General features: G+C 41.3%; 1 protein-coding gene across 1 annotated transcript; it reads left to right on the top strand.

The window, feature by feature from the left end:
- Positions 1-25: 25 nt before the first annotated feature.
- AQP1 (aquaporin 1 (Colton blood group)) lies at positions 26-18457 on the top strand. Its single transcript, XM_063174919.1, has 4 exons — positions 26-550; positions 14613-14777; positions 14913-14993; positions 16490-18457. The coding sequence occupies exons 1-4, from the start codon at positions 161-163 to the stop codon at positions 16667-16669; spliced, it is 816 nt and encodes a 271-aa protein (XP_063030989.1). The 5' UTR covers positions 26-160; the 3' UTR covers positions 16670-18457.
- The last annotated feature ends 2478 nt before the right edge of the window (positions 18458-20935 follow it).

Genomic DNA, 20935 nt, shown 5'->3' with positions numbered 1-20935 from the left:
AACACCCCTTCCCTCCTACAGACCACCCAACGCCCTATAAATAATCCAAGGACTGTATTTTTCCTCCAGATTTCTCTTCAGACCTCTAAGGGAAAATATCAGGCAAAGGAAGGGACAGAGGGAGAAGGGAAAGTGAGGAGGGGAGAGAGAAAGAGGAAAGATGGCTAGCGAATTCAGAAAGAAAATATTCTGGAGGGCAGTGGTGGCTGAGTTCCTGGCCATGAGCCTTTTCATTTTTATCAGCATTGGCTCTGCTCTGGGCTTCCAGTTCCCCGTGGTGGCCAACAAAACATCAACGAGGTCTCAGGACAACGTGAAGGTTTCTCTGGCTTTTGGGTTATCCATTGCTACCATGGCTCAGAGCGTGGGCCACATCAGTGGGGCACACCTGAACCCAGCTGTCACCCTGGGGCTGCTGCTCAGCTGCCAGATCAGCATCTTCAAGGCGCTCATGTACATCCTCGCCCAGTGCCTGGGGGCAGTGGTGGCCACTGCCATCCTCTCAGGAGTCACCTCCTCTCTCCCAGGAAACTCCCTGGGGCTTAATGCTGTAAGTAGGAACTTTGAATTCCTCCTTTTTTTTTTTTTTTTTTAGAGTAGAAATGTAGCAGCTGCAATTTACTAAAGATGTGGGGGTTCTGTTGGTGCTGGTGACCTCAGAGAGCGCGACTGTTTATTGTAGGAGAGGATCCAGTCCTGACTGATAACCAGGATGTCATAGGGATGGTGCTTCCTCCCCACCCTCATTTTGGAGCTTTAGGACATTCTGGTCGTGATCAGTTTTGCTTGTGTTCAGTTTTGTACACCCCAGTTGCTGAAAGGTGGCTTTTGATGCCAATTTAACGCTGAAATCACTGGCAGTTTTATGACCTTTAGTGGTTCTGAGGGTCTCTAAGGTGGCATGTTGATTAATGTGCATACAGCAGTGTTGTTTTGGCTTCTGTGAGTGTGATTAGTTTTCAGTACTTAATTAATGGTTTGTGTATGCTGGTGATGACTGCAGTGAAAACCCATGGGAGCAGAGAGAGGTGTGCAGCAGGAGAAATCCCATCCCCAAAGGTGTGAGCAGTACCTGTTGCATTAGGCAGAGTGCTCAGATCCAGCCTGGCAGAATCCCAGCTGCCCTTTCTGTGCATTTCTGGGCAAAAATTGGACAAATCCTGAATTCTCATGTATAAACTGGTGGAAAAACGTGAGGCAGCTACAGGTAACGGGGGGGTGCAGGTTCCAGCTCTCTCCCAGCCAGGTGCTCACATCACGCTGCCTAAAAACTGCCTGGCCACAACTCCTCCTCCTCAAAATGTCATTTTGCTGGTTTGTTGCAGAATAATAGGAGAGAAAAAAGGGTAAATACATTTCTAAACTTGAAATCATCCCACTGTCAGAGGCAGTGCTACAGCCACTGCAGGACGCACAGTGCTATAAATGGAAATTCTTTCTGGTCACTCACTTGACCTGATCTCTTAAGAACAAGTATTTTACATATTTTCTTTGGCCTCTTTGTTTCAAAATATTCCTGACTGCAGTTTGCAAATTGAGCTTATTTGAAATCTTCAGCCCATTTGTAGTCACAAGAGTATTTGGGACATAAAACTGCAAATGCAACACCTCTTCTGAAATAACTTAGGCAAACCAGCAATATGGTTTTACATACTGTAATTTGACATTACAATTAATTCAGAACATGAGTCAAGTTTTCAAAACAGAGTAAAATCTGATATTGAGGTGATTCCTGGGCAGCTCAGTGTCATTCACCCTGATGAATTGGCTGCTCACCTCCCTCTCTCCTGGTGCCTGCAGCTATTCCATCCTGCCAGTGCTTCGGAAATTTTGATGGGCTAACTCACATTTTGGGGAAGAAGAGCAAATAATTTTATTGACTCCAGAAGGTTCTGGCTGCGAGTGTGATACTTGATCTTTTCCTCTGAAACCACTGACAGAGGGAACAGCTCAACCGCATGGGACAGGGTGTCTGCCCAAGTGGTTTCCTCGAGAGGTCCAACTGCCATTAAACACGGGAGGTCTGGTTTTGGTAGCACTTAAGCTTGGCTTTTCCCTTTTGCTTCCATAAAATCCTGATGACTGGTTCCTTCCTCTAACCAAAGCTCTAAACCTGGCCTTTTGTGAAGGGGGGTGAAGCTGTTTTTGCTCCTCAGTCAGTGACTCAAGTTACAGAGGCAAAACCAGGCAGGGTTAAGTCTCCATCATATAAATTTTACAAATCAATCAGCAATTTCTGTGCAATGGAATAACAGAGAATATAGTTTCTGAAAGCTCTGGTCTCACTGTTTGTTGTGGAAAATATTCAGATATTTGAAAATTCAGGAAATATTTGAATATTCGAATATTTGAATATCTGAATATTTGAATATTCAGGAAAATATTCAGATATTTGTTTCTTTTTTCTTTCACATATCCACTTACAAATGTTCTGGCTGGAAGAGCAGTGGGGAGACCCCCCTGGGGATAGTGGGGGCAGCAGCTGTTCTTCTGCCTTGAGAGAGAGGAAAGGAAAGAAAAGGAAAGGAAAGGAAAGCAAATCCATTCATTTCCCAGTGAGAAGCCTGGAGTGCCTGGGGAGGGCTGAGGGGGAGCTGGGTCTGAGCCCAAGGCAGGGGGGAGCAGCAGCAGAGGGGCTGTGCTCGTGCAGGGCTGATCTCAATGGGCACATCCTGGATCCACAGCAAAGAGCTGGCAAGGAGGAACCACAGAGTTGCTTTTATTATGATTTTTAACCTGAGGACAAGAAGGGGAGGCTCAGAGATGGCATCCCTGCTAGCTGCTCTCTCTTCTTGTGGATAATGAGGTGTGGATTCCCTGTTCAGAATAGGAATGGAGAGTGCTGCATGTTTGGGAAGAGGGTCTGGATGTGTGTGGCTTTGTCCTCTGTTCTGACCCTGCTGTGCTCTTGAAAATGTGTGTTTTACAGGGAAAACGTGGTGGGGGCAGTGTGTGATGGGGTGAGTGGCCATCCAGGGCTCCCAGTGGATATTGGGTGGGGTTGCATGCCTGAACTTGGGTTTCTCCTGCCTGGCTGCAGGTCCTGCACTGGGGGGACCAAGCTGAGAACCCATTTCCACTGGCTGCTCTCTAATCCTCAGGGAATGAGGGACAAAGGGAGGCACTTCTGCCTCTGGATCTGTTGAGTTGCTTCCAGAGACACCCAGCTGCCCTTTGCCATGCTGGGGCTCCAGGCTTACAAACCTCGGCTAAGAATCCAAAATTAAGTGGGATAAATCCAAGTCTTTTTCATTGCACAAAAGGAAAAAAGGAAACACAATCAAATGAAGCACAAAACCAGCCAAAGACAGTGCAAACCTGAGGAGGAAGAATGGAGGATGAAAATGCAGGATGTTCCTTTAACATGTTCAGTATTAATGTCTGGTTTACACCAAGACAAGTAAACCAGTCACACATTAGGATTTTGATCCAAACTGTGCTTAAGTCAACAGACATATTTTTAGTTACTTTGGCTGGTCCCAAGTAAGACATTTTGGACTACGCTCAGAGATGTATTTAGATTACTGAATCCTTTTAAGACACTTAACTTCCAATATATTTTAGTAGTGGTGTGGGCTCCAAAGTAAAAACTTTGAGAATTGGAGAAGCTGGAAGAGGAGCATGCAGTGTGTTTGCTCTTCTAAAAATTTAAATATTTTTCCTTACATCATCTTGTATCTTTTTTTTTTTTTTTTTGAAAGTTGGATTACTACACATTACAAATTTCCATTAGGTAAAGCTGTAAGAATAGAGAATACCAGATCCAAAATGCACTCATCTGCCAGCAGAGCTGGCTATTGTCTGGTGAGGACAGATCTGGAGTTTAGATAATGGAACAAACTACTCAGCACAGGCTGTTAATGACCAACAAAGAGCTCCAGCAGGAAAGACAGGAGAGAAGAGGCTTCTGTGCTGTAAAGTAACACAATATTTGCTGTTGAACAATGTTCATCTGGAGAACTTTTAGCAAACTCTTAGAAACATGGTCAGAAAATTTCTTTAGCTCAGGTTATTTCATATTTGTGTATCTATTTGTTTATCCATCTATCTGTAGATATATATATATATAGATATATATAGATATATGTAGATATCTAAAATAGTCTGAGCTAAATATATAGGTATAGATAAATAATTAGAATTTTGTGACAAATGCAGACACCACTTCACAATTTTCACAATTTCACAATTTTCACAATTTCACAGTTTTCTGTGTTTTGGCATAGTGATGAGAGTGCCAGGAAATGTGTCCCCAAACTCTCAGGGCTATAATTTGGAAACTATTTGAAAACTCTTCCTTTGAGTTTATGATGAAAGATATTATTTTAAAAGTTATAAGTGGATCAAAAATTGTAGGCAAGAAAAACAGACCTGAAGGTAATGTTGCTCGGGTAGATAAAGAGAAAAGAAAAACAACCAAGAATAACAAATAGGAGGCCTTGAGTTTAGAAAACACCCAGTGAACTGATAAATGTTGTTTGTGTAACTAAGGAGCTCTCTGGAAAAGCCAGAGGAGATCTGTGGTCAGTGGATTCAGAGGTCATTTTAAGACAGGTGAATATTCATGTGGATGCATGAATATTCCTGGAGCATGGAGATTTGCTTGTTGCTGGAACGCCCTTTGAATTTCCGCTGTGACTGGCTGGGCTGTGTCCATGCTGCTCCCTGGGGCTGCCCACGTCAGGATCAGCCATGGCACAGGTGGTGCACACCATGTCCTTTGGGGATAAACTCCCCGTGTCCAGCTCTGGATTGCCCAAGGGCAGGGAAAAAGGAGGTTTTTGCTGTCTTTGACTCCTCATGCCAGGCCAGCATCTGCTGCTTTGACCTTCCAGCCTCACCAAAGGCGCGCCACAGGACCACAGAATCATGGAATAGCTTGGGTTGGAAGAGACCCTAAAGATCCAACCCCTGCCATGGGCAGGGACACCTTCCACTGTCCCAGCTGCCCTGTCCAACCTGGCCTTGGACACTTCCAGGGATGGGAATGAGTCCTTTTTCCATAACTACTCCCACTGAGCTGGATTGGGATCCAGCAGCATCAGAGCAAATTGGAACCTGAATGCTGGAGATTTTTAGGTTTTCTTTCCTTTACTGTCTACATGTTCCAGTCTTATTCTGCTACTTGGGGAAAATGAAGAATCTTTTGTTCCCAAGATAGTGGAGCATATGATGTGATAAGATCCTTGTCATCTGCAGATGGTCTTACCTCTAGGGCATCCATGCTGGTGAATTTTCTCCCGATAAATTCCCAATTTGCATTTCCAGTGCGAACATAATGTTGCACCAGCAGTGGGAATTCCCTTTCATGTAGTTGAGACCTGCCACACCTTTTGCTGGTGTTTGTGGGCCAGCACTGAAATGTTTATCCTGATATTCCCCGTTGGATCCTTCCCATCCTTTAGAAACTTGTTTCAGAGGGGATTCCTCATGGGGAATCACCACACTCCCCACATTTGGTGCCCACCAGTGGCCTTCTCACCATGGGGAGCAGGACTTGCCTGGTTGCCCTGGGTGACTCAGTGTTTGCCTTGTGATTTCCCCGGCTCCTCGTGCCCGCGCCCTTCGAGCCCGTTCTCCAACCTCCAATTAAACAAAGCCAGCTCCAGCTGGAAGAACATCCAAAATAAACTGAGAGCTTGACAGTGTGAGGGGACAATTGAGTAAGTGATGCTGCTTTTCCTCTGAGTCACTGTGGAAAATTGCAGCTCCAGAGGTGCTGCTGGACGGACGAGACACGCAGCTGAGATCCTGACCTTTAGTGCTTATTGAAAAATCCTTGGATAACTTATTTTATTTTTTTTTTTCAATGAAGATAATATTTTGTGCCTTTCTCAAATCTAGGATAGTGAGAAGCTTAATTGTCCCTGTCTCTGCCCTCTGCCCTGCCTATTTTTGATCCAGATTAGGCTTCTTCTGACAACCTTGCTTCTGCATACTGGAGGACTCCAACATTCACAAGCTGCATTTTTGTAATGAGCAAAATGGTTCCCGTACATGACATAGATCTGGGATTTTTATTTCTTAACAAAGACTGCCACAACAATAGCTCATTGTTCACTGTCAGTTTTTGCAGCAGAGGGCTTTCAAGGCTCGCCAGCATTGTCCTGAGGGGCCCCAGGCAGGGCAGGTGGGACACAGGAAAGGCACCTGCTCAAAACTGGCCACGGTCTCGGCCTCTTTTTAATGGGTTCACACAGTGACAGCAGAAACATCTGGGCTGAGATGTAAACCTGATGGTTATCACCCATCCCCCAGAGAATCTGGGGTTATGGCTCGAATCCTTATCTCAGATCTCAGAGCTTTTTATCTGATTTCCGTTTCCATGAGGATTTGCTGAGCGCCTCTCCAATAATCGAGCCGTGTCCCGGGATTTTGGAGGGATGCAGCAGCACAGCTTTTCTGGGACAAGGAGAGGCCCTTGGTGCTCATCCTCCTGCAGCCCTGTCCTTTTGTGCTAGAACAGAGAAGATCAAAGTGGGTTTTGTGCCAGTGGATCAAAGGATGAGCATTTGGAAATTATCTGCAGGCCTCAAACTAAAAGTTTTCTTCACTTATTTCTACTTAGAAATGGTATAAATTCCTGAAAAGGATGCACAGAAGTGTTTAAAACAGTGAGCCGCCATAGATGTAAAAAAATTATTAATTTGGTTGGTTAGTTAATATTGTAATACAAGTGGAGTGGGATTTTCAGGTAATGATTTCTTTTCTGTGTTAGATCAACAGTCAGACTAAGTAAGATTTAAGTAAAATTCATTTTGCCACCAGCCTTCCTGAGTGGCAAATAAACCATTTAAATTGGTTTCCTTCCCACAGAGTTCTCTGATTACACCAAATATATTTGGGTGTTCTGTGTGTTATGTGTTTGCACACCCCCAGACACACTCACACACCAGAGACAGATGGACAGAAAGATTCTTCAGATGAGATAAATCCAAATTTAAATTTTTAATCTAAATTAATTGGAAAGTTAAAAAAAAAATCTAATAATGGGTGTGGGTTCTGAAGCAAGATCTGACATGGCCAGGACCACAGCCTGAGAACAAATGGAAATGCCCACAGCAAGAGAATGAATATGATTAAATCTGGTTAAATTGGTGCAATGATAAGAAAAAAAAATCTAGGTTTTTGCAGCAGGGCTCGTGGGTTTTAGCAGTTAATGTAAACCTTCAGGGAGCTGAGAATACCATTTCTTTAATCAGAGAATCCTAAAAACTATCACTATCTGTATAGATATTTTTAAGCGAAGCATTTTTAAAGCATATCAAAAGTACTAAAGGAAGAAAAGATAGCCCCTGAAAAATTTTCTGTTTGTCTCCAGAGGAAATTGCCTGTTTTCTTTAGGGCAGTAGTACATTTTTGCTTATTTGTCCATTCTCCAGCTTAATGGAAAGAATTCAATAACAGAGGGGTCTTTACCTGGTACCACAGTTGTCTCCTGGAGGTTTTTCTGGCCTGGCTGGGAACATTCTGAGCCCTGAGTATTTATTAATGTGTAATTGATGGGGAAATGCTGATCTTCCTGGCATCCAGAGCCGGGGCTGGTGTTTGACTGCCGCAGCTTCCTTGAACTGAGGAGATCTGAGGCTGAGGCACAACATCAACCTGTTAAATCAAATATACAGAGCCTGACAGGCATCCTGGAGGAAACTATAAACAGCAGGAGGGCAAAAATGTGGCCTGGGAGCTCTGCAAGGCACAACTCCTAGACTAGGAAGGAGTAAAGAAATCCTGGACGAGTCCTGTGCATCCCCTCTCTAGGAACCACTGGGAGGTGTCACAGAAAACTCAACTTTTCCAGGCTAATTCTGCGCCAAGTGGAGTCAATGGAGGCTTTCAGAGCAGAAATGTGGCATGTTTCCTTGCACGTTTACACACACAGCTCCTCCTGAGGGCTTGGAGTGGGTAAGGTCAGGTTTGGCCCCTTTTCGTTCCTTTGTTAGGATTTCTTGCTTGATGAGAAAGGTGGAGGAATGGAGGAGCTGGAATTGTTCCCCCAATTCCTGAAATGCATGGCACAGGCTCACAGCTGGTTTTTAACCCCGTGGAAATGCCAAGTGTTCAATGCTTATTTATGGCTCATAAATTTTGAGAACTTCACAGATTTGCTGGAGTTTGTCTAGAAATATAAAATGAATATTACTTTGGTGGAATTGCCAACAGCCATAAAGTGAGGTTTGTGCAAATCCAGGTGTTATTCCAGTAACAACATAAAAAGGATGATTCTATTTGGCTCAAAATTCACATATGCCCAAAATTCCCCACTGAAATGCTATGTCCTTCTGGGCTGGTAATAGAGGAGATAATAAAAAGCTCTGTGGTATAAATGAGTGCTTCAACTATTACAGAAAATTAACTATTTGCTTGGGTGTTGCTGGGTAAAGGAAAAAAAATACAAAACCTCACATTTCCTCATCCTCTGAATAGAAGTTGTTTATTTCTCAGCAGCAACATTTAACAACAAGAAAAAAAAAAATAGTTTATCCCAAGCAACTTTCCCAGAGGCACATCAAAAAAGTAAAAGTGTAAAGAAAAAAAAATTGTCTGTGTCTGACCAGCTGTGCTAAAAACAAGTCCTGTAGAGGAACTTTTACTGCCTATCTTGGTCTGACACACGAATTTTATGTGCTCTGGTTTAATACAATAATCATTCTCCCCTCTTTCTCTCCATATATAACACTATAACACAAAGCCCTGGATAGCTTCTCCTCGGCCTGCAGAGGGTGGGAGGAGGGAGCTGGGCCTCGTTCCTGGAGGGTGTCTGCTGCCTGAGGAACGGAAAATATGATTTCTGCTCTGGGAATTGAATGAGTCCCCTTTAGAGCTCTTAAGGCTGTATTTATAGGAGGGATAATCTAGCAGAGGACAATGTGTTTTGTCCCCAAGTTCTGCTGAATGCTTCCATTGTTGATGTAGGATAAAGTCCAAAGCTAATTTATAAGCAGCTTCTGAGTCCTCCTGTCGTATAATTTTAAGTGAAACTCTTTAGATCTTTGCCTGTCTCTCCTTACTAAAGAAATGAGATTTTTGTACTCCCTGAATCCCTAATATTCAATTAATGGGTACAGAAACATCAGTTTCACAGTGATACTGTTAAATAGCAAGGGTAGAAGTGAATAACTGTACTTAAACAGCCAGGGATGAATCTCTGAATCAATTCTGACTGTGACTCAAGGTTTATAGCTATGGAGATGTGGGATAGACTTCCAGGAGAATAAAGGTATGTTATCGATATGGAAATCATCAAGTTCTTTTAATGACTGAGTTGGAGCTGAAAGAGTGAGAAAAGTCAAACAAAATGACAGGCAAGACAGTGGGATGTGGTTTGGAGGGAAGTCGGGAGATGAATTTCTGAGATTACATTTGTAGAACATCCCATTAAAGAACTTTGCCAGCCACACACTTAAATAGCTAGTTGGCATAAAAAAGAATGATTAATATTTCAAAAGAGGAGGGGGAAGAAGAGAAAATGAACCATCTAAGCTATTGTGAAGAGTTTTCCTTATTCAGTAAAATAAGAAACGTCAAAGAAGGGAAATTTTAAGCTATAAGAAAAAAATGCCGTAAGACGGCAAGAATTTACTTTAATAAAAAGCTAATTTTAAGAAAAATGCCAAGGCAGACAAAAGGTAATAATTTAGGTGAGATGGTGAGGATATGCAAGGAAGAGAAGTCCCAGCCATTTTAAATGCTGTGGCTTAAATTTTCTTCCTCCAAACCACACCAGCAGGCAGGGCTTGCTCTGGTTTTTCATAAGAATGGGCAAAGCTGACATTCCCCTACTGAAAAATAGACTTTTGCAATACCAGAGTCCTTTTTTTTTTAATTTTTTTTTTTTTCTGGAACAATGAGAAACTAATCCCTGTTATATGAAAGGAAGCTGGGCCCTGGAAGCTCCAGTCCAGGGCTGAGGGTTTGTTGGATGAGATGGAGCTCAGCCCATCCCACGTGATGGAACCACCTTGCATAACAAAGTGTCTCATCCATATAACGGGAAACAGGTTTGAACTTGATATACTTTCTCTGGTAATGAGAAAAATATGAAGCCACTAGAGAAGTACACAGTGGGGTTTACCTTGGGCCAGTTTAATTTCCTGTCCCCGTTTCTCTTCCAAAGGCGGACAACTCATAAATATCCTGTCCTAAAAAAAAAAAAAAATAAAAATTAAAAAAATAATTCAGAAGGAAAGAAAACATGCCATTAATTTGCCCAAATGATTGCTGTGGGAGGCAGTCAGCTAAACGTGGCAGTTAAGGGCACTTCTGGGAAACAAATTCTGTAGTTCCCATCTCCTGTGTGATGTTATGGAGAGCTGGAAGTGATGTGGCCACTGCCCATTTCCTAAGATATAAAGCAGGTGTTCTTCTCAACTAATTGCTCTCATGGTCATGTCTAGATAATTTTTTGGGGGGTTTAATGTTCTTCATTTGAATGTCTCTTGAGCCACTGTGCCTTCAGTGCTTCCTTAGTTTCCAGTCAGGTGCATCTCAGGAGTTTTCTGAATAAGATGTGACTTCTGTTCATTTACTGAATTCTGGTAGATTTTTATTCCATGACTTTGTTCAGATTCACAGTGAACTGAGAGGGAAAAATCCGAAAATCATAAAAATATTAATCATGGGATTGTTAAGGCTGAGAATGGTGGAATTCAGCCCACAGGAGGATGCACGTCCCTTGGGGTGTCTGCATGTTCTGCTTCTTGTCAGGGAGCTGTGAGGTAGAGTGGGAATTACTCACTGCAGGCTGCTGCAGCCAAGATTGATTCAGCTGATCATAAAAATGTGTCCACAGACAGCTCTCCCATCTTGCCAGTGATTCTTATGTGTGTTTCTGGTGCTTCTGCTGTCAAAACACTGACATTAGAAATGAAGTTGAGTGGAATTATTCATGTGAACAAAAAAGGAAAAGAAGCCTATGTAGACTCTCTTGGAGATGAATACGGGCTTGTGTGTTTCATTTAACCCCTTAGAGCATGTTTGGTTCCTTAAAGCTCTCAATCCACTCCTCAAGTGTCCCAGATCTGAAGCCTGAAAAACCTCAGGGAGTTTCTGTGCTGTTCTCTGCCCTCTGACAATTTTTCTGTTACCTTAATGAGGATTATTGGACTGCGAAGAGAAGATGTCAAAGATTTGCCAGCAGATGCATCAAGGACAGATGCAGTGTCAGTCCGCACACCCTATGACCACTGCTAAGAGATATCAGTGCAGGGAAAAAGGCATTGCAGTGTGGGTACAGGTCACTGGAGAGGGTCCTCTTCACCCCAACACTGCACTAGAAGTGGCTGTGTCACGTTTCAAAGCATTATTTTGTCTATTTAGGAACCAGAGATATTGGACACCTTGTATTTTGGATATTCTCAGCAACAGAATGGGCAGATGTTAAGAACAGCTGTTGATTTTTAGTCAGTTCTCTAAAGTGTGGTACAGCTTCCTACTAAATTCAGATTAAGCTTTAGACACCATTGAAGCTTCTGGAGCCTGGTATTCTACAAAATCTTCCACAAAAGTTCAAACTTTCCTTAAAAATCTGAATAACATAAAGAAAATACAAGAACAGGATGACAAACCCATGTTGGTTGTGCCTCCTTGGTTCTGTCAAGAGCTTAAAAGAGCAGATTCAAAAGGTGCAAAATGTTATCTGGGTAAGAATTGCAAATCCTCTGTGAATGAGGATTATAATATTAACATAAAATATAAAAATATAAAAATATAAAAAAATAAAAATATGCACAATGTAAATATGAATATGCACAATGTAAATGTAAATATGCACAAGTTAAAATGTAAACTTGACAGAAGGAAATGTACTTTCCTCTTCCCTTTCTAAAGCTTTTCTGGGGTGTGCTTGGGATGGTGAATACTGGTGCTATTCCACATGTACCATAGATGGCCCAGGCTGATGCTGCAGTGAAAATTTACCTCTGATAAGAAGGCAAATAAATATTCTGTTATCCTACACCTACACACTGCAGATCCACAGGCCCCATCAAAGCAGGACATCCAAGGTTTGCCTGGGTTTGTCCCATTTTGGAGCACGGCCCAGAGTCCTTGCTCTCACAGTAGAATCTTAATGTTTCTGGCAGGCTGTGTAAAATTACATGGCTGGAGGAAAGCAAAAGGTTTCCTATGATATTTCCAGGTTTTCTTTGATCCCACTCAGCCCATCAATGAGTGTTGATTAGCAGGGAGAATGACCTCAAGCCACGTCAGCTGTAGGATGTGTTTTTCCTGGAGGGAAAGGAAGAATATGATTTCCTCCTCTCAAAGATAAGGATTATCACAGGTTTTTAAAGAATAATTTTGCTCTTATTGTCTTTTATAGAAGCCCTTCAAATGAAGGGAAAGCCCAATGGCTGGCCAGCATTTAATATTTTAAAATGTCAAGGCTTTGTCAAATGCTAACATTGATGTGTCAGACCTCAGCTCTGGGTTCTCTGGGGTTGCATTATGATTGAAAAGAATTTGGTTTCTTATCTGCTTTTGGCCATGTGCACATCAGTCACTTATTTGCTACCTGGCTTTTAAGTTTGGCCATCTGGCCTTCCAAACGTGAGATAAGATTTTCCAGAGGGTACAGAGTCCAGAGTCTTAAATTAGTTTTGATACAAGGAAGAACATTGGAAGCCTAATTTGTTGAGAGACAAAAATGCCACAGTTTCTACTGTGAAAAAAAATTTGCTTATTTTTAAAACTAACAAAAGCAACAGCATATTAATTCAGAGATATCAAGCAGGAATTTCTAGATCTAAAAATTTCAGTGCATCTTGTATAGATGCATTTATGTCAGACTCACACTTCTCACGTATAAATCCTAATAATGATAAAGGTTTCATTAATGGAGTTCAGTTTCTACTCTATGGATGCTGAAGGAACCAAAATACCCATCCTTTCAACCAGAATTCCCTTCTATTCTTGAATAAACTACTTCCAGTTCAGAGGATATCACTCTTGCATGTTAAAGAACAAGCTATAAAAATACATTATCAGTGTTTCAGAATAGCAGGATTTAAAAATCAGATTTATGCTGAAGAAAGACTCAAATGAATTTTTTTCATTGCTTAGGAATTTTATATTAAACTTTGCTACAGAGAAGAAACAAGAAATGTGAACAGCACCTGTGGAAGGTGAAATAGTTCAGTTTGTCATCTAGAAGTTTTAAGGTTTTTTTAAATATTAGCTTTGGGGAAATTAGGGCATAAACCACAAAATCAGATTAACAGCAGGATTTCCCGTGGTTTCATTGTTCTGGACAGGTCACAACAACATGTAATTATGTTTTTTGCCATGAATAACCCAGCAGTTTTCAATGCAGGGGCTCTGACAGATGTGATAACCCACTGATAGCACAAATTAATACAAGTTTTGCAGAGTTTGCTTCCTACTCTGAGTCTCATTCTCAGTTCTCTGGCCTTTGGCCAAGCTCACGTTTCACCCCATCCATACAAGTGAGTTATTTCTGCTTAACATCAAGTTATTCAGCTCAGTAACAGACTTGCCTTGACTTAATGGAGACACCACTGAATACAGCGATTAAAAGCAGAACTCAAAACTTGCTTTAACATCAAATGGTTTACCTCCATGGTTTCCTGTTAGGAACAAAATTTTAGCAGTACTCCTGAAATATGACAGCATTTCTGCTCTGTAGTGTCCATTTAAGTGAATCACCATGGTTTCAATATGCTCTACAGCACTTACAAGAAACTCTGCTGATTTCATGACTAATAATTCCATTGGAATATTTATCTCTGACAGTTTCAGTTTTTCTAGATAATCCACTTCAGCAGGAAATTCAAGCACTCCCATCAGCCCCTTTGGATTCCTTAACTCGGGAGTTTTTTAATGTATCCTAAAGAAGTTAAATGAGCTTCAGTTTGAGTCTAAGGCACCAAAAAGTAGCTCAGCTGTGAGTTAGATGTCTAAGGTCTTTGTAGTCAAATGAGATCTATTAAAAGAAAAGACAGAGCTTTCAAATGATCTCCTTCATTTCATCAGGTGAATGGATCTCATCTCCACTGACTACACCATTATCTGTGCAAATTAGAGATACATTAAGTAAATGTTAATATCTGGAGATGTTTTACATACTTTTGGTCTTCTGTCACATCTACCAGTCCCCCATAACTCCGTGGAAATCTCAGGGTATTTCCTGGGGCATATTAATTTACAGTCTAGGTGGAACAGTATATCTTAATATTAATGTGGAAGTTCCTGAAGCAATGAGTGACTGTCCTAAGGCACCACAGTTCACTTCTGAAAAGTAAACTCTGCTGGAGGTGACTCTCTGGCTGGTTTGTTTCTCACACATAGATAATTCCACTCTCACTGTGCCCAGTGGCTGAGTGTTCACCTTGGCTGGAAGAAGCAAGCACTCAAAAAAAACACAAACAACTGCTTATGCCTAGGCTTGAGTACAGCAGGCAGTGTTTCAAAACTAACTTCTCTTCAATTTTTTCTATTTCTCCCTCTTTTTCCCCCTGTTAAGCAAAAGGAACCCCAGGAGGGAAATGGATGTTCAGGTTCATATTGAAGAAATAGATACCTCAGAACTTTGTTACACTGCATGAAGTCATGCAGGGATATGAAATAACGTTTTCCTTCTTGCCTCCATGCAGCTTTCAGAAGGAATCAATGCAGGCCAAGGGCTGGGAATTGAAATCATTGCCACCTTCCAGCTGGTGCTGTGTGTCCTGGCCACCACAGACCGGAGAAGGAACGACGTCTCGGGATCGGCGCCTTTGGCCATCGGTCTCTCCGTTGCCTTGGGCCATCTTCTGGCTGTAAGTTTTAGCCTCTTTATAAGATATAACCTCTTTATAAGGTTATATCTGCCCTCTCCCACCTTGGAGTGGGCCAGTGAGATGATGGGGAAGCTTCATCTGTGCCTCACCTGTGGTTCTCTCTCCGCCTCCTAGATTGATTACACCGGCTGTGGAATTAACCCAGCCAGATCTTTCGGCTCAGCGCTCATCGCCAACAACTTTCAAGATCACTGGGTAAGTTGAGTAAATTTGTTTAACTCACAAGAGGGTCTGAAAAACACATAACCTACAAGATCAGAAACATTTCAACACCTATCATTAGGACAAAGTCAAAGAGTTGGCATTTCCATTTCATCTAACAAAGAATATTCTCCTTTACATCCTGACCCACCCTCAGGCAAACAAAAAAGTCCTCAGGCTCATTCAGTCTCTGTGCTTAAAGTAATACAATAGATTTTCTCTGGTTATTCCACTTTATATTTATTTATTTCAAACATTTTAATTGTGTAAGCCTTATTACACAGAATCCTGTACTGTTTATTTATTGTTTAAATTAAATTTGTAAAATGCTACTCCTTAATCTGGTAAAACCCAATTTAGAAAGATTCTTAAGCAGGTTTATTAACTGAAACAGATCATCCAATATTTAACAGCTGATAAAATGTTCACCCTCTTAAAGCTGAGTGTCTGCTTATGTATTTTCAAGGATAAGTGCTCTGGAAACACTATAAATTTTAGATTATTTCTTGTGTTTAAATGTGGTTAAAATGAGGGTCTTCACAAAAATTTACTTATTTCACTGAAGCTCAATAAAAAAGCTTGATATAAAGTTGTAAATGAACATGTGTTCTTGAGTATATAAAATGGGGCTTGTTCCAATTCTCCAACTCGTGATTTTGGCAGCCAGTTGCACAGTCACAGGTCACACAGGAAATTTAGTGGTAATAGAATGGGGTTGTGAAAATTTTAGATACAGATTCCATTTTCATCTAAAGAATAAAACATAAAAGGAGGACCCTGGGGAAATTTTGGCAGTCTACACCACTTGAGCATTATTATTAGGACATTAAAGGGAAGTAACTGAGGAGCTGATATTTTCAGAATTTAATAGGAAAATTATTATCCTTTATAGATACAGAGGAAGATAGATGTAATAATTTGTGTTAAACTACTGATATTACTGAATAAAAGAGTTTCCAGACTCAGTAGTGCTTTGGCCCTGCAAAGTCTTCAATATCTTCTGTTATTTCTAACAAAATCAACTTTTCTACTAAAATTTAAAATTCCTTTTATTACCTCTCCTTCTAAATTTTAATTTTCTTAAGTGGTCAGGCCAGTTCAATCACAGCAATATCACCAGCTAAGAAGCATCTAGTGTCAAATTAAGCCCCTAATTAAGTTCTCGTTAAGTATTACTTCCAAATTCACCTATGACTGGAATTCAATAGGAGAATGGAAACTAATGCCCTGTTGTTTTAGAAATTATGCTCCCCTGCCAGCTCTATATGGAGTAGCAGAGATGTTTTAGCAATAGACATCTGGTTTTAAATATCACAATTTTACAGCATAGTCACAGTTATTCACCTCTCATGGTGACAAATTCCTGGTTTTAATTCCGCATGGTTAAGTAAACATTCAGGTCGACGGGCTGCAAAATTTCACTGTGAAAATACTCAGAGGAGCTTCAAATGCAGAAAGACCTGATGCAATTGCTTGGATTTGTGTTCCAGATTTTCTGGGTTGGCCCAATCATTGGAGGAGCAAGTGCTGCCCTGATTTACGACTTCATCCTGGCACCCAGAACCAGCGACCTCACGGACCGCATGAAGGTGTGGACCAGTGGCCAAGTAGAAGAGTATGACCTGGAAGGGGATGATATGAACTCCCGGGTGGAGATGAAGCCAAAATAAAGAAGGGATGGAGAGAGGGAAAAAAAAAAAGCAAAAAAAAAAAAAAAGCAGCACATTGGTTTCCGAAGATTTTATCAGTGTTATAGACTCTTTGTAAACCAGCAAGCAGTACTTTGTTTTTTAAATTCAATACAGTTTTCCTTTTTTTTTTTTTTTTTTTTTTATGTTCCCAATCCTAATAGCATTTTTTATATCTGGGGTTTTTCAGTTACAGAGTCTTTAGGTTGAGAAGTCATGATGTAAACAAAATGGGGTGAAGTTTATTAAGGTCACCTTTGCACGACCTAAATAAATTGGGCTAAAGTTTAACCCTTCCCTTGGTACCACCCAATTTTGAGGTGTATTTAGTATGGGGGGTTCTCCCACCACATCACTCAGTAATGATAAATAGTTCCAATGACCAGGTTTTTCATGAAAGAATAGATATTGAGGACAGAGAATCATCTGTACCAATAACAGAGGCCTTACACTTGAAAAAACAGTATTTATACAAAAATGCAAGGGTGGCATCTAATGCCAGCAATGAATGGGAAAAAAGCCAGTCTCAAAACAGCATCCAAAAACATCTTTTTGAAGGAAAGGTTACTAAAGATTAGTTGCTATGTGAAATTACCCATAATTTCCTAAATGATTGATCATCTTTGAGAAAAAGAGGGCCAGAAAAGTAAGGCAAGGTAAGAATTTCCAGAGTCACAGGATCTTTCAGACTTTCTAGTGTTTCATTCTCCCTGAACCTGCATCCAGCTGCTTGTGAGGGAAGAATGTATGTGATTAAAAAAAAAAAAAAAAAAAAAAAAGATATATTAACTCCTGGGAAGTAATAACTAGAATTCAAATTGGAGAGCAGCAACAATGGCAACAAGAGCGACTGGTGTCAGTGTGCAAACAGGATCTGATGGTTCCTGTGGCTACTCTGCTTTTGTTCACCTCGTAAAATTTATCATGTGATTTAAAGCAAAACAAGGAGAAAAGAATTCCCCTTTCTCTGTGCCCCTATCCCAATAACCAGCGCTGTGACATTCAGGGACCACAAACAGATGAACACACGGTATATTTTCTAATAAGGGACAAATACATACCTGTAAATCCATTTTGGGGGTGGTTGCTTTGTTTTTTATATATATATATATATATAAATGTTTATATATATGTTTTATACAGAAAGCCTAGTGTACTGTTTTGTAAGAAAATAGGAGCATAAAGACAAGTGGAAAGAATTGCAGCAGTGCTTAGCTAAATAAATGACACTGGAAATGAGAAAGAAAATTAACACTCTAAATGACGTGGAAGATTATTTTCTGTTTAAATTTGTGTGTGTGAGTGCTACTTATGATTTCCTGAGTAACACAAAGCATTAGCTGGTCTTACCTACTAACTATAGAATATAGTTCAAGCAGACACGTGCTGATATACTTGTTCTGTACTAAAAAAATTTCCATAAGAAATGAGGCCCAGAGGAACTGATGGAAAATCAGAACATTCCAGCATTCAGCAAAACCCCCCAGAGGTAATGGGATGGATTCTCCTCCCTGAGAGAGAGGGTGGGATTGGGAGGTGAGGTAGCATTGGCATAGGGATCTGTATAGGTTTGATCATTTCATTAACTTGAGCAGATGGACAACAAAAAAAGAATAAAAATGAAAATCATCAGCAAAATAAACCAGAATATATTTTATCTTTTTTGTCTACATTTGGTGTGCTATCCCATGTATTGCCTATGTATATAGAGCATGATTGGATTTTGGGGTGGTTTAAAAATAAACAAAATCAGTTGTGCTAACACACAAACTGTTCATGATTCTTCATTTTTAATTTGTCGTGTAATGCAATTTAATTTTCTGCACCATTTTCCAGGTGCCCACCTGTAAGACTGTGCCAATTTCTACTTTTCCACTCTTCACTTGATGCTTGCCTTTCGGGAAAGGAATGCTCTTTGTTTTTATGGCGGGCAAAGCAGACCCTCAGCTGGAAGTGAACTCTTCCAAATTGTACTTAGAAATGAAGCAGAGAACCAGGATCTTGTACCCACTTTCTAGGATATCTTTCCAATTTTACTTGCTGTTGTCCCAGTGCCTTCATTGACTCCAAATTAACCCTTTCTTACCTTACAGAATCTCTGGGCCAGAGAAAGAGCCAGAACAGTTGCATAACTCACCCACAGTAAATAGTTTATTTTGAAAAATTTCAGGTAACTTAAGAGTTAATGGTGCAGAAAATGTGAAATTCACAATTTGTTCCTTAGTCTACACCTTGCAGAGAATTTGGCTCATTTTTTTTAAGCTTCTAAGTCCAAAACTGTAAAGACAAAACCCACTCTCTTTCCATTCAGGTTGTGATAGAACTGCACCATATTAGCTGCTCTAGCTTACGATCATTAAAATAATAAATAAAATAGATTAAAGAGGTACAATAATTGTTTCACTAGTGAAGAAACAAACAAATAAACCAAATCAAAGTAAATGAAGTGTGATTTATTTGTGTATTTCGTAGAATCACAGAAACCATTGAAAGTTTTATGTTGGAAGGGACTTTAAAAATCATCTAATTCCAATCCACTACTGTGGGCAGGGAGTATTTCCACTAAACCCTGTATTCACAGTGATAATGTTTAACCAATTTACAGTAAAGCCCTTAAGAAAAAAATGTATTTAAGGTGAATTCCAGGCTTAAACCCCTCTATTCTTCTTAAAGAAGGAGAAGCTTAATAGTGTATTTAAAAGTGCTTTTGTGGCACTTAGACCCTGAACTGAGAGCAGGGATTCAGGCTGCTAATGGTGCTCCCACTCCTGGCACAAATGGTTTTGCTTTGTGCTAGACAAGCACCCTTCAAACTTATCATCAACTCATTAAAATAGTTGAAACATACCCAGGAAAGGAATTAAAGGCATGAAGCAGAAATATCGAAACTGCTAACAAGTGTCAAGTGGGCAAATGTGATTGCCTAGAAACTCAACAAAATGTCCCTGACAAAGCAAACCTGGGACATTGTTCAACCAGCTCCTGTGGCGTCTGCACTGAGAGCTCCTGATCCACGGACTGATGGGGGCTGTCTGTGCCCTGGTGATTCCCTGGGCACAAACATCTCTATTTACCACACATCCAAACTGGAAAAGGCCATAGAATCCTAGTGATGCCTCAGGTTTAGCTTTTATATTTTCAGATTCTGTGCTGCTTTAGTGTGTGGGTCTGGGCTTCACATCAGGGCATGGTGAGCTCTGTGCACAGAGCAGGGAGACAAAACAATTCCTGCTCCAGCTGGGCACCAAGGACAAATGACCCAAATCTCAGCCCCAGAGCACAAACACCGTGGGCTGGAGAGAGAAAAACAAGCAGGGTGGGACTGCCTGGGCTAAAGCTGGAATGGGACAATGAACTGCAAGGTGCAAATGGAGCAGAACTGATCCCAGGGAGAGACCCCGGCAGCGCTCGTGCATTTTGGGGCCATTTTGGTTCATCTTGGGTGCAGCCCTGGCTGGGCTCTGGTGCTGCCCAAGGTGCATCCATGGAGGCCTTTGAATAAATCCCTGCTTTATTCTTTAGTGCTATCCAGTCTCAGTTCTAGGGCAGCTTCTCAAGGCATCAGTTTCTGGTGACTCCAGCAGTACAGAAAGCACCTGGAAAATCCCCCTGGACCAGAGACAGAGGAATGGTTTGGATTGAAAGGGAGCTGAAATGTCATCCAGTTCCACACCCTAGGGACGCATTCCACAACCCCAGGGTGCTCCAAGTCCCACCTGGCCTTGGACACTTCCAGGGATCCAGGGGCAGCCACAGCTTCTCAGGGCCACCTGTGCCAGGGCCTCAGCACCCTCTGAGTGAAGCTGATAAAGGGTGGATGCTTCCCTAGATTATCCAGGAACTCCCTACCACAGCCTCAGGTATCCCACAGCGTCCCAAACACCCATACTCTCTGGAAAGGAAAAAAGAACAAGGAAACATTCCCAAATCCATGAGCATGGGTCTCGGTGCCTGTATGGGCCATCCTAAATATCCCAGATTTTTCCTGGGCAAAGCAAAGATGTTCCAATCTGCTTTTTCTGAGTGCATGTTGCCATCCCGGGAGTGTGCAGGTGTTCCCGCTCTGTGGTTTTCACAGGTGACAAAGCATCTTCTGCTTATTCCAAAACAAAGCAATTTACAAAAAGCCTGAGGAAGGCGCTTTGGATTCATCCCTGAGAAACCCCTGTTGCTCCACTGGCTCTATAGACAATCTAGGGAGATTTGGGCCCTAACTTTTACCCACCTATCTTTAGAACTAAATGCATA

The sequence above is a fragment of the Melospiza melodia genome, chromosome 1, assembly GCF_035770615.1.
Source record: "Melospiza melodia melodia isolate bMelMel2 chromosome 1, bMelMel2.pri, whole genome shotgun sequence".
NCBI lineage: Eukaryota > Metazoa > Chordata > Aves > Passeriformes > Passerellidae > Melospiza > Melospiza melodia.
Note: the sequence above shows the minus strand (reverse complement) of the source record. Positions and strands in the feature narration are given on the sequence as shown.

What these genes read in the sequence shown, in the direction of transcription:
- AQP1 (XM_063174919.1), top strand. Translation starts at nt 161, where the DNA reads ATGGCTAGCGAATTCAGAAAGAAAATATTCTGGAGGGCAGTGGTGGCT. An exon ending in CCTTGGGCCATCTTCTGGCT is followed by an intron (nt 14,778 to 14,912) that starts GTAAGTTTTAGC and finishes TCCGCCTCCTAG; the next exon opens with ATTGATTACACCGGCTGTGG. An exon ending in ACAACTTTCAAGATCACTGG is followed by an intron (nt 14,994 to 16,489) that starts GTAAGTTGAGTA and finishes TTTGTGTTCCAG; the next exon opens with ATTTTCTGGGTTGGCCCAAT.